Source organism: Labrus mixtus, chromosome 12 (genome assembly GCF_963584025.1).
Source record: "Labrus mixtus chromosome 12, fLabMix1.1, whole genome shotgun sequence".
Lineage (NCBI taxonomy): Eukaryota > Metazoa > Chordata > Actinopteri > Labriformes > Labridae > Labrus > Labrus mixtus.
The window spans coordinates 6,991,562-7,018,510 of record NC_083623.1 but is presented as its reverse complement, the minus strand read 5'-3'; the positions used below and the strand labels follow the sequence as shown (position 1 = coordinate 7,018,510).

Genomic DNA, 26,949 nt, shown 5'->3' with positions numbered 1-26,949 from the left:
AAACACATTCAAGAAAACTACAAAACAACTAGAAATGTACCACAAAACTAAAAAGGAAAATGCAACATCTAAAATGAGACAAAGTCTAGATGTTAAAACCTGATTTCAGTGTTTTGATCAGCTGGAAAAAAAGAGTTCAATAAAGAGCGCAGTGTTTTAAAATATTGTGCCGTTTTTATTTTTGTGTAAAAATCACACAGCTGCTAGTCGACTCTGCAGAGATACAGTACATCCATGCAGTTAAACATCTAGGATCCCACAGCCAAGAGAGAAGGAATTAAATAGAATATTCTTTCGCTGTTAGTCAGCAATTAATGCAAATTTACATATGAGTCCAAAAAGTGTGTTTTCATATACAATATACAACTCAGACCTGGGAGCAAACAGCATTCAAAATCCCATCAAAGACTTTTTGTTGACAATTGATTGCTTCTGCCTGCCTGGATTGCCTTTTTTTTTGGAGGAGGGGAGGTTCAGGAGCTGCTGTGCTAGCAAACATTAATCGATCCCATGAGAAGGTTTTTTTGTTTTTTAACAGGGTTTTAAATGGTATTTGTTCCAGGTCTGGTAACAACAGAACACACTCACACACACACACACACACGCGCAAACACACACACACACACACCAAGTACATCATCGTCCTCAACAGCAGAAAAAAGAAGGCGAGCCTTGATACGACAAGGAAGAGAGAGCTCAGTCAGCTGCTGTGGAAACCTGAACGCCGGTCAGGGGGGAGGAGGGAGGAGGGGGGGGGGGGGGGGGAGTAAGGCTTTTAGAAGAAGACGGATTCTTGGAACACACAGGAAGCTCCAGGGACAAAACATTACGATTTAAAACAAAAATACCAGAAAGGAGACGGGGTACTGACACTAAAGTTTCCTGGGGGTTCAACTGAAGAAATAAAACTCAAGTGGTTCATCACCTTCTTTTCTTCTTAAAGCATCTTTAAATACACGAGACAGACGAGAACACCATGCGGGGTTAAAAGAAAGCAAAAAAAAAAGACACATCAAAAAGAAGTGAGGAGGAAAAGGAGGGGGTTTAGTTCAAAGTGCAGTTGGGTCATTCAGGTCTCCCATTCTGCTGACTGCGCTCCGTGTTCTAGCTTCATCTACAACCAGCGAGGGGTCGTATCTTGCAGATTAAGGGTGAAAGTGCCCTGATTAAAAAGAAAAACCAACAACACTGATCTGGAGTTTAGTCCCCCCCTCTGGAGCCGGCTGGTGCTTCAAGAGGAGGGAAACGGACTGCTCGTCAGTGCCCAAAGAAAAACCAAAAAAAAAAAAAAAGGCAAGATGATTCACAAACATACAGTAAATGGTGTTTTTTTTTTTTTTTGGAAGATCTAAGATACAAAAAGTCTGAGTATACTGCTCACACAGTTGCTACTATCATAGTACAAACAGCTAAGTATAGTTGGTGTGTGAAGATGTATCGCCCCGTACTTGCATAGTGCCGACTGCTCGATCGGAAAAAAAAAAAACACAGCTAAATTCTCAAACATCGACTCGTTTCTGCGTCCTCAGTTTGGATCTGTGCTGGGAAAATTTCACAGGAACACTTCTTCATGGATGTCGCCTTCTGGAGCCAGGCAGCAGGATTATCTTCAAACCCGTCAAGTCTGTCTTTTTTTTTTTTGACAAAATGTATTTTTTTTTCTCCTCCAGGTGAAGTCGAAGACTGGAAATAAGAAGTCTTAAAAAAAAAGAAAAAAAAGAAGCTGAAATGTTTGATGTACACAAGTGAAACCTGTAGGAAGGTAAAAGGTTCTTGTTTTGTTTTTTTCTTTTAAACACAGCCCAAGTAGAGGTGAGAGAGCAGAGTGACAGTTCAGTCATTTGGCATTAAGTTAAACCATTCAGTCACATCAAACCCCAAACACTGTGTAACATGAAGAAAAGAAGACAACGCATGTTCACTCACATACACACACACACACACACACACACACACACACACACACACACAGGCAAACAAACACATTTATGTCGACTTCGAGGGGCAGTGAGAAGAAGGACTTGAGTCAAAATAAGCCTTCACTTTGACGCTTTGCCCATAGGCCTCAAGCCCAAAAACTCCCGTCTAGAGGAAGCCCAGAATGTTTTATGAGGGCGATCGACCACACCAAACTCCAGCCAAAAAAAAAAAATCACAATTTTACATTTATTGCAAACTAGCTGATGTAGAGTCCAAGTCCAGACTCGCTCATGTCCTTAAAGGGTGTAACGTGCGTTGAAGCATGACTCTGTGATCCTTTACAAACTACTTTTCAACACAGCGGCACTCAAAGGGTGTGACGTTCAGTAGAAAGACATATCTTTGACGATATTTAAGATCGCTTTTAAATGCATTAAGAGTCATTTATCCCAGAATTTTTCTGTAAACGAATAAGCATTCACAGATGCAAAAGTGAGTTTAAAAAATACTGAAGCGCTTCCTTAAATTAGCCGGATTTTAAAGGGAGTTTGGTGTGGCAGAGTCTGCAACCCCGAGACAGAAAAAAAAAAAAACATAAAGGTGCTGACCTCATGGAAGTTACTGAACAAGAGCAACAAAAAAAAAAACAGTCACACATGACGAAACACAGCGTCTTTCTTCTTCAGTCATTCAGAGAGTAAAATAAACGGACACCAGCAGTTTGTCTTCAGATCGCACTCGCGGCTTCTTGTCAGCCACTTATGGTTGTCCTGGTGTTTGATGTCTTCACACTTAACGCCTCTCCTTCGAGGAAATTGAAAAGTGCCAGTTTGTAAAATCCCCACTCCGCGCTCCGCTCCAGTCACATCTTCTTGGCGAGAACGCGCTCTCAGGTCCTTCTGGTTTCTGATTAATAAGACGGGTGATTGAGCCGTACGAGCTTTAACAGAGCACCCTGCAGCAGGTCGATGTCTCCAGGGAAAGCCAAGATGTTTGAAGGATGAAGGAGAGAGGGATTCACACAGCGTTTGCTTAAGATTTAAAAAAAAAAAAAAAAAACTACAGCAGAGTTTCCCCTCCTCACGTTGGTTAAAGATGAGAGAAAGGTCTGAGCTGCTCCAGCTGCACTTCCAGGGATATCCTCTCTTCAAGCAGGTCCTGAAAAATAACACATTAAAAGGTGATCTCTTTGTTTGGACAGAGGAGAAGGAGTCAGAAAAGGAAAACATTTACATCTTTTGTACCTTCAGCTGCTGCTGCAGTTCACTGTTGAGTCGTGCCAACACCGTGTTCGTCTCCTTGTTTCTTCTAATTGAAGCTTGAATCGCCTTTTTGTCCTTTCCCACTGACCTGGAAACACACAAGAACAAGCTTTTTTTTTTTTTTTTTTACTAAAATGACATGCATGCCAAGATATCAATGTCAATTTTAAAGATCTTCCTGAGTCTTTTAAAGACACCAGTGGAGTTTTGTACCTGGGAATGGAGGGCTGAGTGGCCAGAACAGCGGCTATGACGTTGGATTTCTGCTGGCCGTGTGGCTCGTCCTCCGGTCGGAGCTCGTCTTCAGATTTCAACCTTCGTCGGACAGGTTTTGGAGGAGGCGCTATCGGACCAGACGAACCCTTGGCCCCCTTAAAGAGAAACAAGACAGGGAGGAAAATCAAAACAAACTTGAATTCCAACAGTTGCAAAACAAATCAAATTGAATCATTTTTGGTTTCAGACTATCAGTGCTTCAAACTGCTTCTTTTGAAGCCTTAACATCTGGATCTGGAAAAGTGTGGTTGTTCATTTCTGCATCTTTTTGATCCATAGACAAAAGATTCATCAATATATCAAATATATGATTTACAGCTGAATGGATGCAGACAGACAGAAGTGTTAACTAATACAACTTGCTAAACTACTTCTGATACTAACGATGTGACAACATCTGGTAAACATCTTTATTCACTTTTTCTGGTACTGCTTTGAGTACAAGTACACTCCTTTTATTCCTGTGAGAGAAATGTTTTGACTCACAGAGTTGACAGTAGCTGATGCTCTCTCGTCTGCTTGGCCGTCACTCTTCACCGTTCTTAAAGGGCCGGCTCCCTCTGATGGCTTCTCCGCCTAAAGACACAACAAAGAATATGTTACGGGGGATAGTCTATCAATAAGAAACGCAAGCGTGAACAAGTTACTCAGGAAGATTTCTGAGGCAATTTTGCCCGTGTTATGTCTCTATAGCTGCCTCCGATGGGAGTTCAGGAGCAGAATGATTTTAATGAACCATCCCGCCTCTGGGATATTTACATTCAAGGTGATGCTTAAAAGTCCCACCACGAACAGCAATGTAAAAGGAGCTTTTGTTTTGAAGCTTTGACTGTAGGAAGCCATCATCATCAATTAAATGGCAGATCTCAATGTGGTGTGTGAAACTGTCTGAAAGGTGGGAAAAGACAAAAAGGAGGTGCATGACCTCCACGTGAAGTCCTACCTGTCCAGGCTCACTGTGGATATCGACCTCTGGCAGGCTGGAAGGCTGTTCAGACGCAGCGAACGTCTGAAACTGGCTGAAGTCTGCAAAATTGGGCTGCTGGGGGATCTGTTGGGGTGAGGTGGCTGTGAGCACCGGCCCTGCTCCCGGTGCAGCCTCAGACTCAGAGCGAAGCCCGGTGTGTGGCAACGATGTCTGCGGAGAAAGAAAAAGGGGGATGAGTGGTGATTCATGTTGAATTTAAAGATTGCTACCTGAACGCTAAGAAGAGTTTTATTTCACCTGTGTAGGCAGAGGTCGAGGAGGCACGGCGGGAGGGTAAGCTATGGCGGAGGATTGTGGTTGTCCTGGTGCAGTGGTGGCAGCGAAGGTGCGGTTCATGTCGAGAGACGAGGAGCGAGAGTGGGAGGGGTGGGGGCGGGGCGGGGGTGGAGGAGGGGCAGCAACCACCTTCAGAGCCTCTGGAGACGTACCCGAATGAGACCTGAACACAAAGATGAAAGATTATGGAAGAAAGGATGACATCATTAAAAAAAACAAAAAACAATGCAATTCATTAAAACCGAAAGGGAAAGAAAGTTGCAGATAAACAAGTCTGCTCTTCATAACTTTAAACATTCATCAAACAACATGTGGTCCAAGAAGATTGAGTCATACTGGTGGGGGGAAAGAACAGTTAGTGAGCTGTAAATTATTGGGAGAAATAATAAATACAAAAAAACATGTGAAGAGAGCTCATTGAAAAAAACTGACCTCTGTCTTGTGATTGGCTCCTGGTCCGAGGTGTAGGAGTCTGAACTGCTGTAACCATCACCTTCATAACAGAAAAATAAAGAAAGGTCTTTGATTATTGAATAAATGCAGGATTATGTCCACATTTAAAAATGATGGTCAGTTCTGACTTGATACTCAAAGTTTCTCCAGTCAGAATAAAATACATTTTTCACAGGCGGCTATAACTCTCTTTTTTATAGGGCTGTGTTTTTTATCACCCTGAAGTAAACACACTGAAGTTAAAAACATGTGCAGTCAAAGTTAATATCATGAAATAAAGTTACTTTATAAACGTTATCCATGCTGCTGAAAACATACCTACAAACTGTAGAGATTATAAAATCAAAGTCTGTTTACCGCTCTAGGGGAGTAAATATGTAAAAAGCATATTGCCATGTTGGCTCCAAAAGGAGGTATGTTAGGTCTCATTCATTTACTCAAGTGATGTCACTGAGGTCAGCATTGGTTGGGGCCAAAGGCCAACAAAATCTGCTTCAAATCATCTGAATCTGACCAAACTCTGAGCAGTAGGGTGGCATTGTGGGTAATGTAGGGGCCATGACAATTAAAAATGATTTGTGAGCTTAGATTTATGACACAGCTCCACTGGTTTAATTATTTTGAGTAAAATGTCCATTTTTTTTTTCTGACAGCGTTTCCTTTACTCACCTACAGAGGTGGCGGCTACAAACTTCATGGAGGCAGGTAATTTGGTTTCTTCAGGCATTTCAGGAGGCTTTGCCAGCAGTGGACTGGTAGGATGGTTGTGGTCTAAAGGTTTGAGAAAGAACAGAGAAAACGTTGAGTTAACTCAACTTTAGTCAGTTATACAGAGGAAAAGCAGTCGCCTAAAGCGGACAGCGAGCAGTCTTACTTCTAATTCTGCATAAAATATCTGCAGCAGCAGATTAGCGTGGCCACAGATATTTATATAGTGTGTAAATGAATAATAAGACCAGGCTCATTTTGTTTAATGATGTACGTCTCAATAAACACACTCACTCTGCAAACGTTACGGGTAAAACAACACTCTGGACTGTTTACAGCGCAGTCTTTTTTTAGGGTTGTGAAAATGTTCTCTGATCCTCCGATACCACTTTTTAAAATAATACAAAGTGCCAAAGCTTTAAAATAAATTTCGGATCGTCAGCCATATTTTCTAAGCTTGATCCAAAGACAACCAGACTAGTTCTTCCAAGATCTTCAACCAGTCCAGTACCATGACCTGGATGACATCAGTCATATTTCTAACTGTAGGCTGGCACCAGTCAAAGAGACAGGCTTAGTCTGCTTACACAGATCCGGTGCAGCCCAGTGCTGGTATCTTCTCTTATGCACATAGTTTGTTTTGTTTGTGTTTTGCCTTTAATCAAATTCATTAGTGATTTAAATCCCATCATGATGATATCATTTAAAAGAGTCAATAGAAAACAGAAAAGATTTCATTACAACAAGCTTGCTGCTGCTTAAATATTACCGTAATGTAAACAGATTACACCGTCATTAACACAGTAATAAATGATGAAGTCAGAGTTCGTCTCACCGCTGCCAGTCCTCTTCAGCTCCATCTCCTGCATGTGGATCTTACTGGGTGTCATCCGGATGGGGACTGGGTGAACGATGGCGGTGTCCTGCAGGACGGACGGAGGGACAGGAGGTCAGAGAAAAGTAGAATAATGCTTGGTGCTTGGAGGGAGAGTATCACAGAAGGGGACATGTTTGTAGTCCATGACGTTTTGCAATCAGTTTTCTTGATTTTTTTCGTCAGCTTATTTGATTGTCTCCATAGCAACCCCATCTTATATGGAGCGTGTTTTTCCTGCATCATTGCCATATTAACTAAAGAAAAAGATTTAGATACTTCTTCCACCACCACCACCACCCAAACTAGTGTGCATGTTATATCTTTGCAGGTTGGACTCCTGAACTTGGCCCTGTGATTGATGTCTACACAAACTCTCTCCATCCCACATGTCCTCTCTCTCTTCAGCTGTCCTTTCAAATAGCGGCAAAAAGGTCAAAAAATTATCTAAAAGGGAAAATACGATGGTATAAAATATACATGTATGTAAATATCAATGCATGCATATGTCTATTTGTAGCAATATTTGCACTGTCAAAGTAGAGTGCAGACTGCATCATGTGGTAGTAAATAGAGTAATTGTGCAGAGATGTACATGAGAAGGAGAAGAACTCATTAGTGACAAAACTAAATTCAGGACAAACTTTGAGCATTAAACTTTTCAGAACCACAGTTTTGAGTAATGACCACATTTATCATATTTGTAAACATTATTTTTTTTCTCACAACCTGCAAAAGCACTAGTGATTGGTGGATGTCACTGTAGAAAAAAAAAAAAGGTGATGTCCAATAGAAGCTAAGCCAGCCAAATCACAACACACACTGACCACTGCTGATGCAGCAGACGGCACTTTGAAAGAACATCATGCACAGAGAGAGAGAGAGAGAGAGAGAGCAAGAGAGAGAGAGATATCAGAGAGAGGGTTAATGTCTGTCCATTAATGGTGAAACCATGCATACTAAGTGATTGACTTACAGGGTCAGCTGGTGCAATGTTAGAGTCAAATTGGGTCAGAGTTTGTGAGCTGGAGGAGCGCTCGCTAAACGTCTCCCACTGCTGCAGGAGACAGACAGACAGTGAGAAAAAACATGTCAGTCAGCCAGTGCAGTGACATCACACATTTACATCATCAGCCTGAGCCTCCAACCGTGATGCGGCATCGCCGGTCATCAGTCTGACAACAAAGGCGGCGATGCGACATCATCAGCGAGCATGGAAACAAAAACAAACATGGCTGACTTTCATACAGAACAGCAGGCTACCACCACAGTCCGAGGAGTGAGAGAAGAGGTGCTGGATTATCAGAAATTATGTTTGAGGATGAAGTCGAATCATGATGGATGGAGGGAGAAAAAGCAACTTCACCGGAATTTACCCTGAGCAATTACACATGATGAAACAAACGCAGCAAAAGCAGACAAAAAAGGAGCTCACAGTATGCGGGGAATACAAAAAGTGATAATGAGTGTGGTGTGCATGTTGGAACCTCGTTGCTCTGGTTCATCTCAGGCCAGGCCTGGTTGAGTGAAGGCATGGAGGGAGATTTGTTGGGTGTGACTTCGACCGGGGAGCCCGAGTATCCAACATCAGCAGCCGCCTCTGAGGCCTCTGCACAGGAAACATTAGACACAGGTTAGCCAGGTTCTTCAAGAAAAACATACAAGCAATAGTAATGGGTTCAAATGATAAACAGAGTGCAGAAAATATATTTTTTCTTTAGAAAACACTACAGGACGTTTTGGTTATTCTTATTACCGGTATGTGGAAAACAATACTATCTAACAATGTCTGTTGTTTAAAGTGACACTAGAGCTCTTTTAACACACTAACACACACACACTCCTGAAAAAACAATCTTATTTTTTAAAAATAATTAATAATAACAATAATAATAATTATTTAATATTTTTTTAAATGCCACTGAAATTTTGTAAAGTTATTTTTCACACTTTTTTTTTATACATATATATTTTTTATTATTATTATTTTTTTTTTCTTTAGTATTATTATATTATTTTTGTGTTGTTTTTTGTTTGTTTTTGTTTTGTGCTTGTCTTTTCTTTTTCCTCCCTGGTATGGTATGTTATTGTAATTTATGTGTCTATGTGTGTGTGCATGTCTGCGTGTGTTTATGTATAGGTGGGGAGGGGGGGTATGTGACATGTTACCAAGACAAAATTGGTCCATAATGATTATTGTATCACGATACCTGTCAAATTAATAAAGAGATATTTCAAATATATATATATATATATTTTTTTTTCACACATGTCCCTCACAGCATGAAATTTTCCCTGTTGGGCAGGAGGACTGGGGGGGTCTCAGGAGGCAAAATATAACAAAGATATCCATTATTTTAATCATGGCTACGTGTGATTTGGACGCATCCACAGTATCAGTGATTGATTGGAAAAGAAACAGAGCAGAAAAGAGTATGAAGCAGCATTGTTTCGAGCACAAAGTACCTGCTGTGTGAGCACATTTCAATAGCAGAAATAAGTCTTCCTCTTTTGAAATCCACCCTTGCTCAATTCACTGGGTCATTTTCTCACTAGTTGAAATTGATCTGACGTGACCTGAGCTTGTTGTCAAAGGTGGCTAATGTAAGCTAGTAAGTTGAGACACCTTGCAGCGTCATTGACATCCCCCATCTGGTGAGTTACAGTTTTCTGCTCACATTTATTCCCTTACTGTTAAATTCCAGGGACAGGTTTGGCAAACAATCGTCAAAAACAGGGGGTTTGGTTTTATTTACTTTTAAAGATTGTAAGATAATTCCCATTGTGTGCATGCTGGTTTCTTATGAAATGTAGAGCAAAGGTACAACCTGATCTCCAAAGGATATAATATCAGAATGAACACCAGCACTTTTAATAAATACGTTTTTTTTGGCATGAAGGTAACATAACAATGATGTCAAACACTGGAAATGATTACAAAGCCAGAGCTGAGAAGATTTACATGGAACCTGAAACCCACTGAACTGAAGACAAAAAGAAAATCCACAAAATCTTTTTCTATTGTCTGAAAAACTAATTCCTGTTAAAATGAAGAAAACAATCGCCTCTGTAGTGAATCACTTCATCTTCCTTAAATGTTATGTGATGAAAAAGTTAAAAAGCATGTTGACTTTGTGGATGTGGAGGCAAACAGTAAGCTTCATTTTGGAAAGTACATCTCAAGTAAAGCTGTAAAAAATGAACTACAACCACTGCAAATCAGGGTTCGCACACTGCAGTGCTGCTACCTTCCAGGTTTTATGAGGCCTGAGGCAGGGGAATAAAGAGAGGGAGCTACAGACAGAAAGAAAGAAAGAAAGAGAGTGTGTGTGTGTGTTGGAGGGAGGCTGCGTACCTGCTGAGTCATCCAGGTCAATCAGCTTTGGCATCAGACTCTCGGGCAGCTTTTCGGGGAGGTCGTATCCGTTCTTCCTGGCCACGACTAGGTGAAAGGCGGCGCAGAACTCGTCCAGGGTCAGCGCTCCGTCTTTATCAAAATCTGATAGCTCCCTTCAAGAACACATTAGACTTTCGTAAGTCTCACATCCTCCTTCCCTGCATCTTTTAAGAAGTTAAGACAGCTCTTGTTTGTTCAGATGCTGCTTCAGATGCTCTTATGGGCATCAGTTTGCAGCTCAAACAATGGACCAGATCACAATACATCTGATTACAGCTCTTTGTGATATATAAAGAAACATTTGAGTTAGTCATTCTAACATGGCATGTCCTGATAAAAACAAGCTGAGAAACCAAAATCAAGGCTTCCCTTTGTCCACTAAAGACTGCACCCCTCCTAACAGGAGCTTACAGCTGGTTTGTGATTTACAGAAACTCACTAAGCAATGATCCAGGGAAGTTTAAGACACGGTAGGTTTGATGCTGATGTTATTTGCTTGTTTCAAAAAGTACTTCCCCATATTAACAGCCAAGATTGACTCCGTACTTGTTAAAAAGCATGAAATAAATACACATTTTCTCCATTTAATATCACAGATTGATGGCTGTGCTTCCACTTGAGAAGGAACATAGAGCACCAGATCAATAGCGCCACATGAAGAAGAGTAAACAAAATAATTAAAGTGGTTGTGATTTGTTCCCGCCTACTTTATTATTGCCTTTGATTGCCCTCTACATGAAGTGGAATAAATATGGAAGTTAATGAACGTTCTCTGATCTTAACGACAGTGCTGAAGCAACTTTCCGCTGTCAACTGTGAGCGGAACATAAAAGAAGATTTTACAAAGTTCAGTCTTAGTGGCGGCTAAGTGGTTCAGCTCAGACAGCAGACATGATGATGGACAACTCACCAAATATGTGACAACTCTAAAATGGGTAGTTTGGATTTGGTGAAGAACTCTTTAGCGGCTGAACCTGAAACACAAAAATAACAAAATGGAAGATAATTTAAACAATGCTCTTTTAGACGATTCGACTTGTGTGTGTTTGTGTAAATCTGCATTTTTCCTACCAGGTATGAAGCCTGTGAGGTCGGGCTGGATGGTTTTGAACTGGTTAATATAATACTGTCTCTGCTCATCGGTTATCTTCCATGGATCATCGTAGCCGCTGGACTGCCGCTGGATCTCATTGGTCGTTGCTGCTGAGGCCACTGTTCGTATCGTTGTGCTTTCCTACGGGAAATGAGGAGAGACATTTTAATTAAAGGGGACATATTATGAAAAATCACATCACAAAAAACATATATTTGGGTAACCTGAGTGTCTACCGACCCACAAAATGTGAAATAAATCCATCCAGTCTTTTGTTTGTGGTCTGCATAAGTCTTACAACACAGAGAAAAATGCTCCGTTTCAAATTTGCTCTCCTTGTGACATCACAGTGGGATTCTGCTAAAAAAAAAAAATACCCTCCCCTCCCCTGGTATCTCCACACATGGACTCCACCCCCAGCCTAGAGCACAACTTTTGCGCAGGTCCGCCATTTTTATTCTCGCTACAGAGCAGTGACTCGGGGGGGGGGGCTCATTGCATTTAAAGAGACACACACACCAAAACGGAGCGTTCTGAGAGAGCTGGTTTATACAGGGTCACAAACCTCCTCTGGTGCTTGATTCATGTTATATTTTGACCAAAGCACAGCGCAGATGTTTCATTTAGACCACAGGGGACTGTTTGAAAAGGTGGAGAAGGGGGATAATATGTCCTCTTTAAAAAAAAAAAAAAACCTGCTCTAAAATAATACACGACTTGGTGAAATCTGTGAAGTGCTGTTCACACACAGGAGCATCTTAAGCAGTAAATTACCATCATGATGCACACACGACAAGACGCCACAGGAGATCCTTCCTTCCCTGTGGCAATCAAATGTCACAACTTATTAACCTTAAAGTGAGGAGAGGTAGAGCAGTGGCACAGGGATGCAGCGGTGGCTTCAGCCTCCATTTCAGCCCTGTTAAATCTCCCTTTCAGTCAGGATTACTGTCTCTCTCCAGGTCACAACAACTACAACATTCTGTCTCACAAAACATAGAACTCAGTTATCAACCTCTATGGGGCTCATACGCTCAATTCAAAGATATTTCAAGCAGGTTTACATTTTTTAAAGACATTGAAACGTATTTGAAAAAACATAGAATACATGGGGAAATGACTGGAGTGCTTTAAGAAATGATATCAAGGTTTTTGCCATGAAGAGCTTTACCCACTCCATTGTTTACAAAACTCTCAGCACCGTCGTGATATGCAGTGCATGACAGATGATCAGATTGAGGTCTCCTCAGGGGTTTAATACATGTCTTCACTCTAAACTGCTTACTACTTTGAGATCATCTTAATAGTTAAGAGAGCAGCCATCAGAGCAGAATCACATCAATGAAAAATTGGTACAAAATCTAAGAAGAATGGGATGTTTTTAAATTTAGCAACAACAAAAGCATACCAGTTGCCATATTGGTGTTTTGTTATTTATAAATCAGTAATGTTAACAAAAAGGTATATATACACGTCGTGCTCTTAATGGGACATTATTTACAACAACATGGACATAGCCCTTGAATATATTGAATTATTTATTTATTTATCTTCATGCAACCCAAAATTAGGCTTCATAATGTATTCACTTTTCAAAAAGTTTCAATGTTGGATATTTTGCACCTTTAGTGATTTTTTTGCAAAGTGGGAGTTTCCAAAGCCCATCATCAAAAAGCACTTTGGCTTATAACACTGTTCAGCTCAAAAGAGTGATGTTGGAAAAAACTTAAATAATCTACAAGAAACTAAAACTCAGCATGAGGCCTGAAATGTCTTAAATAAGCCTCCTGGCTCAGAGGCATTTGCACTTAGCTAAGCCTTACAAATGTCATTCAGGCTGTTTTTGTTTCAGCCCTGCAACGCTGATTTGTTGTTGTAAGTAAGATATTCATGTTCATAACTTTCTCATTGTGTACTGATGACTTGTTGTATTCGCTCCTGTACATCACTGGGTGCAACTCTACATGGATGCATCAACAACTTGCAAGCTTTTATGAACTTAAACAACAGCAAAGTGAGTTGTATAAAAACAGAACAGAGATGATAAAAGAGTGTTCCTGCTCTACCTGGACTGATGAGGGATGCATGGCTGGGATAGCGCTGGATGGCGGGGTGTCTGCTGTGAAACTGACCCAGCTTTCCTGACTGGGTAGAGGGGGCGAGTGGGACCACATGCCGTCACCTGACACTGGAGCTGGAGGGAGGAGGAGAGAAAAGCAGGAATCCCAATTTACACTGACAAATACGCCACAAATTTCATTACTTTAAAAGATATGTTTTCTTCATAGAAACCTAAGAAATCCTGTCCATAACATAAATCATACATGACAAAGAAAGTGTTAAAGTATTAAATCTGGAATTAGAAATGTCTTTCGTCATGTCATTCTTTTTTTTTTTGCAGATGAAAGCATAGCAGAGGTCACATGACGTCCCTTTAGTTCCCCTAATGACTAACTGCTATAACTGACAGACTCAGCAAACATCATGTATGTACAAGCTGCAAACAGCACAGACTACTCTGCGCTGACTCTTTCTGACAGCAGCCCAAACTGTCACATGACTACACCGACTGTCACATTAACGCTACAGAAGTTAACAACCCTAAGCGGCACACAAAAAGTCAAACCTTGCCAGCACGACTGTTCTTGACAAACTACTATTAGTCAGCAGCGGGTGAGAGGATGTTACCTGCTTGCGGTTCTCTGAACTGCGTCCACACTCCTCCGGCTGCAGCCACCGCCGGCGGTCTGTCTGCGTTTCCTCCGCTGTGCTGCCGCTTGTGTTTCCTCCACGAGGGAGGGGAGGTCGGGGGGGACTGGTGAGGGGAGACCACCGGGGAGGTCGGCTCGGGCTGGTGACACACATGAAGACAATCAAACACATAAATTAAGCATGTAATTGACCGCAGATTGGATGTGAATGAACGTCTCCAGAAATGAGATTTTGGAAAATGTTAATTCAATGCAGAGGCAAAGTCTCTCGTTACTCTCCCGCTATGGCATCACATGTCATGGGTGTTAACTTTCAGATGCCATCTCAAAACACTTAGAGATTTCCATCTGTAACATGCCACAACTGAGTCCAAAAGCAGCCAATAAACACTTCTTCAAAGCTCTTTGTAATCTGCTCATCACAAGATACAAGTTCGAGCAGCCGGTGAGCGAACATTTCACAACAGATTTGAATAGATAAGTGTCGAGGAAGTAACTGACATGCAGCAAACACACTGCTGCTGGTTTCAGTGGAGAGAAAGCAGCAGCCGCAATGTCAGAAAGTAATTGGAGGGAGAAGCACTCAAACACAGGAAACCCCGCTGTGGCATATCTGTATTGACCGCTGGAGGAGGAAATAAATGGTGTGTAGACAGTTGTGAACATATTTTAAAGCAAGTTTTGCAGAATTAATTGTCAGGAAAAAAAAGAGTATTGTTTTCCTTTAAACCTGGGGTCTATGCTCACATATTCTACAGAGAGAGTGATTTTAGACGTTTATACAAATACTCATTTGAGAGGTGAAAAAAAAACCTTCATTATGCTTACTGTGGCCGAGATAGTACTTTCTTTTTTTTATTGTTTATGACAGCTGAAGAGAGACAGGAAGTGTTTGGGGGAGAGATTGGGGGATGACATGCAGCAAAGGGCTGAGGTCGGATTCAAACTCACAGCCGCTGCTAAAACCATAGCCTCTGCACATCGGTTGCACCACGCGCGACATAACCGCTAAGCCATTGACGCTCCAGATACACATTTTAACAGGTATGACGCTGCAAATGCACTAAGAAAGCTGATTAAAAAAATGTTTTTGTTAAAGAATATGCAACATAATAATGCATTGACACCATCAGCTCAGCTCTGATGTTATACTTTAACAAAACTTTCATATACCATGGAGGCAGCTAATTGGTAAGCACTTCAGTTCATGACAAATGTCTTGAATAGTACGATAACATTTTCATATATATCACAAAGTTATCGTATCGTGTTTGAACATATGGGGAGGTGACGTGTCATATTGTAGTATCAACAGACCGGTAGTGATTGTGTTCTAATACAAACATATTTTTTTACATTTGAGGAGGTTAGAGCAGAGAAATAAATAGCTCTTTAGATTGATATGACTGGATATGTGGTTGAACTGCAGCAGGTTATCTGAGCAGCCTGAGATAGTCATTTCTAGCAACGGAAGTAAGAGATTAAATATTCTCTAGCACAAGACGATAGAAGTATATACACAGAAATTCTACTAAATCGTAATAAAAGAATAAACCAAATTATAATAAAAACCCTTTAGAGGGAGGTTCAGAGGTATACATGTGATGATTCTAACAATAAAAACTTCACCATCAATCTGAAATAACTAACCTGTGGTTCTATGCTGGGTGCCAGGGGCTGGGCGACCTCGTGGACAGGATGTGAAGTGGTTGACGGGGGACCCTTCTTGGTTACGAGGCCCCGGCCCGGCGGTCTGGGTATTACTGCTGTGGCAGAGGCCGGGTACAAGCCCTGACTGTCTGTGTCCTGATACAGCGCCGCGTGCCTCGCCTCCGCCTCGTTCTTCCCCACCACGAACCTGGGCAGCGGCAGGTCTTTGACTGGAGGGACAGGAATCCAACAAATAAGCTTTTTAAGTCCAAATGGACACAGGAGCTGCTGACAGGAAGGATGTACAGAATATCAGAATATCAGTCTGGCATGTTGTATAACTGTTTTGTCTTTGCTTGTTACCCAAATGCGTCACATTTTTAACACAGTGCATTCTGTTTCCGTTTTATTATACGTGGGATGTCTAAGCGCTGTAAAAAAAATAACCCTCTGTCTTTACATCTTAGTACATTTGTATTGATTTTGCAAAGCCGTAACATTGGCGTCTTGGTCTATAAATTCAAATTGCGTCACGGCGTGGTGGAGAATCAGTGGGAGCTCAACACACACAGCCCTTTCCTACCCATCCATCACACCCCTGTAACACCTCTGTTACTTCCCCCAATGGAGGCACTGAGGTGTAGGGATCACTATTCCCCTCATTAAACCGCCGCGACATTCATATTGAAGGAGACCGGTGTACGTACCACATCTGCTCGGGGTCCCCTGTCTGCTAGTGACGTTACACAATATGATTGACTGTGCATTGATGATATAGCACATTGTGATTGGCTGATCTTCGGTGAGTTTAGAGAAGAGAATATGGATGAACGCTATGAATCTATGGAGAATTTTTACCACCAAATACAAGAGCAGTCAAAACTGGTGTGAACTGTCACAACAAGAAGTTAGAGGCCATGGCGTACCTTTGATGTTGAACGGGTGAAACATGTTGCACGAGGCTTAATGTCTCTTACCAGTAGGTGGCGTCATTACAAACATTGAATATTGGCATGTAAATATGTTAAATTTAAGCCAGTTTGGACGCTGTGTGTTTGAGTTCTTCCTCCTTCATGAGGAGACACTGATCTCTCTCGCTCGCCGTCTCTCTGACATCGAGCCAATCACAAATGTGCTACTGTACATCTTCATACAAAGGCAGGCGAAAGACACCCGAGCAGATGTGACCACCCGAGCACATCTGGCACCTACACCGGCACAGGGCTGTAATAACATGCCTCAAACGGGCATTTAAGCACGGCTTCTTTGTAACAGACGACGCTTCGACTTTTCTCCTCACACTCACGGTGTCCGCGTTTGTCATGCAGGTATTAGCGGGTGTTTGCAGCGTAACGTTTGAAACACTATCCCACAGCCTGCTGTAGATTTTAGCTGTGAAATTAGCCATATTATACAAACTGTTACACAGCACTGTATTATGTCCATGAACTGAAGATGTAGCCCCCAGTGCACGCTCCCCAATCGATGTTTAGTCTAACTCACACATTAGGTGTGCTGTAGGAGCAGCCAGTACAAAGACACAGAGACACGCTTGATGAAGCACTGGATGCTGGGCAAATGATACAAGTTCAACACTGTCAAAGCTCAAGAGAAAAGAAGTTCAATTTAATTGGATTTTTTTTTTTTTTTTAATCCCTGATCTGAACCATGAGATTTGTGATCTGTTTGCCCCCTTAGTTAATAATGAAGTTAATCATGAGTTGCAGCCCTACAACCCATTTAAACGATACATTCACAACTCAACTTCCCCCTAGAGAGCTGTGAGCTGACTAATATATGCATAAAAGGTACACAACAACTAGATTTCCACTATACTCACAATGGTTTACTAACTGCTCACTTTAAACCCCTAAAAGCTCCCGATGTAGTTCAGAAAAAGAAACACTTTCTTCTTCTTCTCAGGCAGAAAGATTGAAACATCCCCAAATCTAAAACCAGCATTACTTTGTTCATGTTTTCCATATCATTATGAGGAAGTGCCGTCTAAGTTTCCTGATATTTTTCATCAAATTATGAAATCCTCGCAGCTGCTTCATGTTGCAATATTCCAGGTCTAACAAGTAACTTCATGCTGCTGGAGACGGTGAAATCCTCCGCAGTGTTTTTCAAGACGAGTCACACCAAAGACAAACAGAAAAATGCAATTTTGCAGTTGCACCCTCGAGCGCTTGGACCACAAACGCTTTTGAGTCAAGATAAACAGAAAGACGGTAGTCACTGTTCTTATTGTGAAAAAAAATGGTCACAAATATAGTTGGCTACTGACACAGAAAAACAAAAAGGAAACGCTAAGCTACCATAAAATGTATCAAACTATGACTTAATTTTGCTCATGAACCAACACTCCGGAGCACTTTGGGGTTCACTGTCCTGCCCAAGGTCAGTTTGACATGTGCACTGAAGAAGGCCAGGATCAGCACCCACTGTGATGTCAATGGCTGAGCCTCTCTATCAACTGACTCAGATGAACTGTGATTGGTTTATTTTCCATAGACATCCACCATGACAAGTTTGTAAGCATAGATTCAGAGAATGAAAAGCATTTTTAAAGTATTTTTTTACAATCTTCTTAATCTTGAGCCAGTAATATTTTAGAGGACACCGACTATATTCATCAGGACTTAAGTTTCTTATACTCCTCTGTGCTTCTTGAAGGGCCCTAAAACACGATTGAAATCACGGAATTTGAGAATGAAAATGGAATGAACTTTAAAATGCAGAAAATCTGGAAATTTACTGAAAAGTGGACTGTGATTTATAAATAATTTTTTGTGTGTTATTATAAAAATCTGCTGAGTTTTAAGCAGGTGTAGGGATGCTTCAGTGTCTTTCTCCTGCTCCACTGCTGTCTGCATGATGTGATTTGACTTTTCTCCATTCACGCTCACCATGTGTGCCTTTATCAACAATCAGTAACTCAATGATAGTAACATTATCTCACAGCCTGCTGTAGTCTGTGAACTTCTCCACGCAGACTCAGTTATACAGCGCTGTGTTCAATCCAAACACTGAAGATACAGTGCACACTCCTCTTTTCTATCATATGCAGGGGCTCTGCAGTGGTGGCCTGGGAAATACTACCTTTTTTTTGTTGTTGTTTAAATAAGGTGCACAAATATGTTTTTTTTTATAATTTCTCAATTTCATGATCTGATAAAATGATCCATGACTTATATCAGTGATCTGATCCAATAGAACACGTTGTAAAACACAGAATTTAGAAAAAATGTAAATGGAAAAAAGTGGAATTTGGGAAGAAATAAAATATCTGGAAAACATTGTAACAGATTTCATAGGGCCCTATTCTTGTCTCATGCCCTCCCTTAATCAATTACCTGTCATTTTAAAACAAAGAGATAAAGAAAAGTGTTGAACACCAAAGAGGCACAAAGAGCTTTTAGTTAAATAGGAAAGTCTATTGCATGGGAATGTTTTATCTGAGCGTACTGGGTGGGAATCTGTTCTTCATTGTGTGAGAGGTATTTCTGAAGTAGGATCAAACTCACCTGAGTTGAGGCTCTCCACCCTCAGGGGCAGACCTGACTGGGCTATGGCAATGAGCTTCAGAGCGATGTAGAACTGGCTCCGCCCGAAGTGACCCAGCCTGGTGGCTCCACACAGCTCTGTGATCTAAACCCACACACACACACACACACACACACACACACAGATTCAGAGGAACAGTAAACAACATTGTATTCATGTAAAAGTCTGATATGATCTGTTACAGAGACAAGAGAAGGTCAGTCTTTCCTCTTACAAAATGTATAACTTAGAGAATTCAACCTGTGCGAACCAGACAACACAATAAACAATATATAAGTGACATTTAGAGTTTTGCTTCAACAAGAGGTAGAACTGTTTTCCCCTCAGTGGTCATGAGACACACTGTGAAAAGATGATACACTGTGTTCAACAATATACGAAGACTTGCTGCTGGTAGGAATCTGGCAACCAATAATTACCGATACCGGGGTTACTGTTTAATTGAAGTATTGTAAAAATACTGTAAATAAATTGTGGTTTTTTTTATCTATTTTTGGGGAAACTTTCACACAGAGCAGATACACAAAATATGTGTGAAAAGTAAAGGTGGGACACGTCGCTAATAGCCTAGTGGTTAGGTCGCGCCCCCATGTACAGAAACGTTAGTCCTCCAAGCGACAGCCCGTGTCCAAGTCTGACCTGTGACTCCTTCCATGCATGTCATTCCTCACTCTCTCTCAATTTCTGATTTCCGACTTTATCCACGGTCCTTTCTAAATAAAAAGGTAAAAAGAGCAATAATAAGATTTCACTGCCAATTTGACTCACCGCCTCAAAACTTTCAGAATCACCACGATGGAAGTAAATCGATACGTATGGTATTGTGTGTGGTATGGCGCCGTATCTTGTAGTGAGTTACGCTGCGATTCCCACCCCTGGTAACAAGAGTTTTCCATTTTGATGCAGTCAGAACAATAATATCTTCATTTGTTTGAATCACTGTTCTTGTAACATTCGACATCATAGCGTTACGTTCTGTACACTCTGAGCAAAGGAAGGAATGTCAATCTCCTTTATCAGTAGAATAACAAAAACTTTTATTATATTTTAATCAGAACTCTGTATCTTGTTTATGTCTGTGGTATAACAAACATAAATCACAAAGTGTTTTTAGAGTTTCCTACAGCCTAAATAGAAGAAGTTTTACTAGCGCTGCTCATTGGCAGACATTCAACACGTCTGACTACTAATAAGCCTGATTATACACATATTTCTTTGGTGGTTATTCACGTCACGCTGAGCAGGATTTTTACTAAATAGGAGACTGGGAAGAAAAGCTGAAGCTACAGATGGTTTCAAATATGTAGTCACACGATTATGCATTTTTTAAATGGCAGTTTAACACTGATGTAGTCAAACTTCTTAACATTAGCATGACTCCTCCAGTGTGAGTCCTTCAGGACAAACAGCCCGCCACAGCTGACTGATCCCTCGCCTGCTGACAAAGGACTTCTTCTGAGTGTGTGTGTGGACACAAAGAAAGCCCCGTCACTTTCCTCAGCCTGTTACAACACGACACTGTAGCTGCTTTATGCATTTCGCAGGCTACTATCTCCACAGTGTACATTTTGGAAGCAGAGGATGACAACACTGCCTGATCCTCCCACCACACAGCTCCCCTTGTCGACCTTGAAAGGGGTTCTGACTCACAAACTGCAAATATTAGCCTGCTGAGGGACCTGGAGTCACTAAAGATTGGACTACTGCAGTTGGACTGGATACCAAAAACTCATAGTTAGCAGACAAGGGGGGACAGTCACTGCTGGGTGTGTATTAGGGCTGAATAATAAATCACACTTGCATTGTCATCTCAGTGTGAGCATGTGCATAAACGCCACAAAAGACTGCATATATTGCAATAATTGAGAAAAACTGTGTTAGTCCTTGATCGCTGTTTGCTTCCCTCGGATTGCAAGGGCAAGGTTAGCTATTATGATGGCTGAGAAAAGAGAGAAAATAAAGAAAAACATGGTTGATGAAGACCTTAAGGGAGGGAAATGAGTGCACTTTGGCATTTGGATACATTTAGGATTCAGTAGAAATGTTACAAACACAGGTAATGTGTTAGTATGTTCTGCAAGCACAACAACTGTAGGTTTAGAATAAAACTCTTTCTACAGTTTGTGTCCATCAAGTTGTATCATTATTTAAATATGTAAGAATGTTATTGCACATAGTTGGCTTTTTTTCCCCACATTGATTGACTGATTGATTACATTTATTTCAGACATATCAAATAAAATCAAACATGTCAAAAATACAAAACAAAATGAAAAGCACGAAAATGCAATAAACAAAAAAACCAATGTTCAAATTACTTCACAAAAAAAAAGAAAAAGAAAATTACATATATTCAACTGATATGCCTGAAAAGAAGTAGGAAGGAGTATAAAACTTATTTAATCCTACCCCTTTTCCACAGCTCAATAATTTATATTTATTAAATTAAATTAACTTCCTGTGTTCCTTATAATCTCTCTATATACAATTTGCTATACTATATTTATGATACTATATTTGATATTTACAATCCAACCATTTTCCATACACATATACAACTTGATATACTATGATTTATATCTCATGCTGGCCACAAGAAAAACATTATACTCATGTTTTTGCACATTTACATTTAATCTTTCATATTTAAGACTAGTAATGCTTAGTTAAATCCTGGTTGTATATATTCACATTCTTAGTTTTGATATTTTTAGTACTTATTTATTATTATTATTATTATTTATTTTTAGTACTTGCACATTTACATTTAATTTTCCATATTTAATCTTCCTATTTAAGACTAGTAATGCTTAGTTAAATCCTGCTTGTATATATTCACATTCTTAGTTTTGATATTTTTTAGTACTTATTTACTTTGTATTTAATATTATATTATGTTTAGATTTGCTAACATTGTGTTTTTTACTCATATTGTGTGTTTGGATAACCTGCTGCTGTAACGCCACAATTTCCCAGTTTGGGATCAATAAAGTAATTCTATTATATTATATTCTATTCATCATGCAGCAAGTGTATCTGTGGGATATTACATGCTTTTAAGATCTGAGTTACAGTATTTGTATAGAAACTTTAATGAAATCACAGTTGCAGATATAAAACTGTGACACTGGCTCTGCACTTCCACCATGTCAGCTCAACATGACAGATTTTGATGGAGAAGAGTGGGCAGTAAATGTGAGGCAAAGGGGCTGAACGGGAAAAATCTGTTATGGACACTGATTCCTTACAAAGACAGCTAAAGGGCAAACAACTGAAGATGTGGACATGAAGCAGGATATTCTCTCAGGTTATATATATATGTGACTTGGCTGCACCTAACCATTAGCCAGAAGAAGGTGTGTCTCTTGCTGCGCAGCGTTGCTAACCACCGAGGCTAACCATAGCTTTCCACTGGATGACAGGTCAACTCTGAAACCCAGAAATACAACATTACCCCCTCTTAAGTTTCCTTGCCAGCCTCAAACCCCCCTGGTGAAAACACTTGCTCAACTGGCTCAAGCCTGCGTTAGCTTACCTGCAGGACAACTTCGCTGGGTAGCTGGGCCGCCCGGAAAAGGTCAAGAACTCTCCCGTTTGAAGCCACTTTTTTGGTGTTGTCCGTGTCGCAATAAACGAACAAATCGGAGTAATATTTCTGCTCGAAATCAGTCAGCGTTAGACTTTCCATCGTGGCACCTATCGTCCCCGAAAAACCCCGACTACTTTGGCTTGTTGATTAGCCTTTATAGCCAATGGCTGGGGCAGGATCCCAAAAAAAAAAAATGGGCGAGACTTCCAGTATCCCAACTTAGCTTAGCGTTGCTAACGTTGTGATAATGTCTGTGTGAGTATCTTTACTTCTACCTGTTGGCAAAGAGAGTTTATCACCATTCAAAAAAAAAAATCACATACGGGATGCTCTCATACAGTTAGTTAACTTGTTGGGCCAGTCGGAGCCCAAAGTAGCGAACAGCTGGCTAGTGGAGCTAACAGCTACCTTCAATCAAAGTCAGCGGCACTTTAACGGAGGCTCAACCGGGAGAATACACCGCTTTAATCTGCCGGAGTGACACTTCTTTCTTCTTTTAATCCGCAAGTGGGATGGCGATGGCGGCCCCCCCCTTGTGTTGCGACTGGAGATAAATTCCTCCACTGGGCCGTTTAGAAGTAAAGTTTCATGGTCTTTGGGCTCCTTCCTCTAGTAATCTTAGCCGCCATTCCTGCCGTCAGCGTCAAGGCAACCAGAGTCTGAGCAAAACATCCGGTTGGGTTTTTCACAATAAAACAACCTGCGCTTACCAGCAAGTAATCAGTGCTATGTGTTTTAATGGCTTTTGTATTCTCTTATCTGGACCCTGGATCTGTAATAACATTCAAATGTGATTGATTGATTGATTGATTGATTGATTGATTGATTGATTGATTGATTGATTGATTGATTGATTGATTGATTGATTGATTGATTGATTGATTGATTGATTGATTGATTGATTGATTGATGAACTGCAAGAAATTTATTATTATTATTATTATTATTATTATTATTATCATACCAAGTCACTTTAATCACTTGTCACTTTATCTTGTCATTCTCTGCAAATACTGTCTCAATTCCCCCCAGTTAACTTCATAATTCATTTTGTACTTGTATATACTGTTTTCATTTTTATTTTTATTTTTATTTATCTTATCTATTCTGTTTAATGTGTATTTTCAAGCTTTCTTGTCTGTGCTGCTGTAACGCCCGAATTTCCCCTCGGGTGATCAATAAAGTACTATCCTAATCTATTATTATTATTATTATTATTATTATTATTATTATTAATAATAATAATAATACAACGCAGACAATATATAAAACATACAAAGTGCTAGGGCTCAGCAATATATCAAGTTTTTAAGATATATTATCGATATATTTTCAAACAACATATAGGGTAAGACAATATTGTTAAAATCAATATAGTTTATGTTGCATTAAAATAACGTTACAGAGGTGCCAGGTCACTTTTTTCTCATCTCACTGATGATGACTGACTGTCTGTCCCTCTTAACCCTGCTCCTCCTCTCTCTCTCTTTTTTATTGTATTTAAGGAACATCTTTATTTTATAATATTACTTTTTAAATTCACAAACAGGTAGTTTATTTTTCATGTGTTTTCACTGTTAATAAAATACATATCGATATATATCGAGTATCGCCATTCAGCTAAACAATATCGAGATATGAGTTTTGTCCATATCTCCCAGCCCTACAAAGTGCAAATGCACGGTACATAGGCACCTCAGAACTTTTGCTCATGTACCGTGCATTTACACTTTGTATGTTTTATGTATTATCTGTGTTGTATTAAGTTACTCTACCTGCAACCAAAGTAACCTGAACCTGAACCAGCCTGCATTCATCCATGACTAGTCTTGGCCAGGTCTCCCTTGTAAAAGAGGCTTTTGATCTCAATGGGAGCAACCCAATTAAACAAAAGTTAAATACAAAAACATGTTTAAAAAAATGAATGGTCTTGTTTTAATGTCAGTTCAATAAAGGCAGGGTCAATTCACATACTGAATAAAAGCCTGGGCTATTAATTTAATTTTAACGGTATAGTTGCAAAGTTGGAAACGTTATTCAAGTGCTCCACAGCCATGATACAAACAAATTATGACTACTATCAGTGCAATATATGGCTAATGTCCCCCATCCCACTAAACATTAAGCTTTTAATTACCAATCATACTTACTGAAAACCGGTATACTAAAATAAAACAATTATACAAATTAAAACTTTCTAATAGGTGAATATTGTGGAATTTATCCAATAAACACCATGCTGTATAAAAATAAGCTTTTGTTCTGAAGGCTGGTTTAACAGTTTTCCGGTCGGTTCCAGTATTTTGTTATGACTAGCTTGATGTCTTGAGACGTCACTAGGCTACGGTCCGAGTCAGCGCGAGATGGCTTGGCCTGTAGGGACCCGGATAATCTACTTCAAAATAAAAGCCGCTACAGAGACTTATGATGGAGACGGGACAAGTTACAGTTGGCCCATAAAAAACAGCATATATTTTTCTGACGTCCTTTTTATATTTCAATATAATTCTAAATAATAATCATGCACAAATGTTAGGCTATATCATGCGTGATATTCTGCACATACGAAAACAAAAAAAAAACATATTTCAATTGTATTCAATTATTAAGGGCTTTATTGGCATTGGAAACCAACTAAACTACAACTAAACATACAAAGCAAGTGTGAAGGAAATACACGAAATTAAGTAGCCTGCAATAACATAATAACGTAAAAAGTAAAAATGTAAAAACAGCTGTACAGGATACTTTATGATCACTTGTTAATGAAGTAGTTAAATACCAATTGAAAATGGTAACTTTGCTCTTATATACAGGCCTATACGGATGTACAGATGAAAATAGAGGAAACTTTTTTTTTTAAGTGAACAGAATTTAATGGGTTAAAAGGCTATTGGCTTTAATATTTTTTTATTTTTTTATGAATGAACTTCCATACTGTAATTAAATGGCTTTTGCATATTTGCAAGAATCTCTCTGCACAGGACTGTCATGCTCATTTTGATGATGTAAGGAAATGTTCTACTTTTCTCTGGTTATTGTCACTGCTTTAAAGGGACTTTTTCTTTTTAGCCCTTTTTATTTTGTATTTTGGATGTGGACTCTTTGTCCATCGCACACCTGGTTAACCGACCATGAGTCCTGCATGGGGGACTAGAAAATGTATCCTCATGTCGTGTGGAGGCAGATCACAGACTCAACACTCAGACATCACTGTACCATGCCTTATATGGGGCAGCAGTGGTCCTAAAAGCATCGCATTGTGTCACGATGAAGTCAGATGAGCTTTCATGAGGCCTTCACGGGTGATGGGAAATTTGAACACTTATGAGAAAATGACAGTTCCTAGAATGTAGGCTATTTTATGAAAGATTTCCTGAATCGCGCAGCAATTTAAAATGATCTTCAGTAGTAGATGGAAAAGTAGTAACTCACTTAGCAATCACGTGTTGTGTGAAAAATGGGAGGAATTCCTTTTTTGGAGTGTAGACATGTGTACAAGCACATCTAAGGAGTACAACTAACTATTCGTTTTAGTGTTAACAGGAGGTTATTGTGATTTAATTGATAAGGTTTTTTGTTTAATTAAATGGCAAATATATATATATATTTTTAATGTTGTGTCCAGAAGATCAATATCGTTTTTTACAAATAGCTCAATATAAATATTTTCTTCCCTGTCAAGGAAAAGTAAAATGTATTTTTTTCCTTTTTTTTTAAATTGCTCAGTTATTACATTACCGCATGGTTGGCAATTTATCAGACAGTATGCCGTTTATGGATTTATCATTGCAGCTCTATATGGCAATGTGTAATGTTTTTGTGACATGGATCTGAGTCTGAAGGTATATCTTTGAATATGTTTTTCTCATTGTCATATACAAGGTGGTCGGGCAAATAAAACAAAAACATGCGTTTATAATCTATCAACTGATCTTCACACAAACTAGATGGAAAAAAAATATATTCTTGTCTATGCCACAGACTGTAAATATGAATGGACGACGCTTGAGTAATGTCGCCATGCTGGAAATGTTGTCCCACCCTGACTTTCAGTCAGCCTAAGGACAGGCTGAAAACAGGTTTGAAGTCACTTAACATACAGCTACACCACGCCGGCCTGTCCAACAGGTAGCTGTTCATCAGGTTTGATTGATTGATTCAATTCATTTCAGCCATATCAAA

The 26,949-nt window shown here is 39.9% G+C and overlaps 1 protein-coding gene across 2 annotated transcripts; it reads right to left on the bottom strand.

Annotated features, from left to right (window-relative positions):
- Window positions 1-154: 154 nt before the first annotated feature.
- Window positions 155-23,027, bottom strand: reps1 (RALBP1 associated Eps domain containing 1). 2 transcript variants are annotated; one of them, XM_061051718.1, is made up of 19 exons: window positions 22,711-23,026; window positions 19,136-19,259; window positions 15,609-15,838; window positions 13,936-14,098; window positions 13,314-13,441; window positions 11,226-11,388; window positions 11,065-11,128; window positions 10,113-10,267; window positions 8,245-8,366; window positions 7,734-7,814; window positions 6,719-6,806; window positions 5,845-5,946; window positions 5,155-5,215; window positions 4,684-4,885; window positions 4,402-4,596; window positions 3,945-4,034; window positions 3,396-3,553; window positions 3,165-3,270; window positions 155-3,078 (listed from the first exon to the last, which is right to left on the bottom strand). In XM_061051718.1, exons 1-19 carry the CDS (start codon window positions 22,861-22,863, stop codon window positions 3,010-3,012), a joined length of 2,454 nt encoding a protein of 817 aa, XP_060907701.1. In that variant the 5' UTR covers window positions 22,864-23,026; the 3' UTR covers window positions 155-3,009. The 2 variants fall into 2 exon arrangements, with proteins under 2 accessions (XP_060907701.1, XP_060907702.1); XM_061051719.1 differs by lacking the exon at window positions 7,734-7,814 and having other exon boundaries at window positions 22,711-23,027.
- Window positions 23,028-26,949: the final 3,922 nt, after the last annotated feature.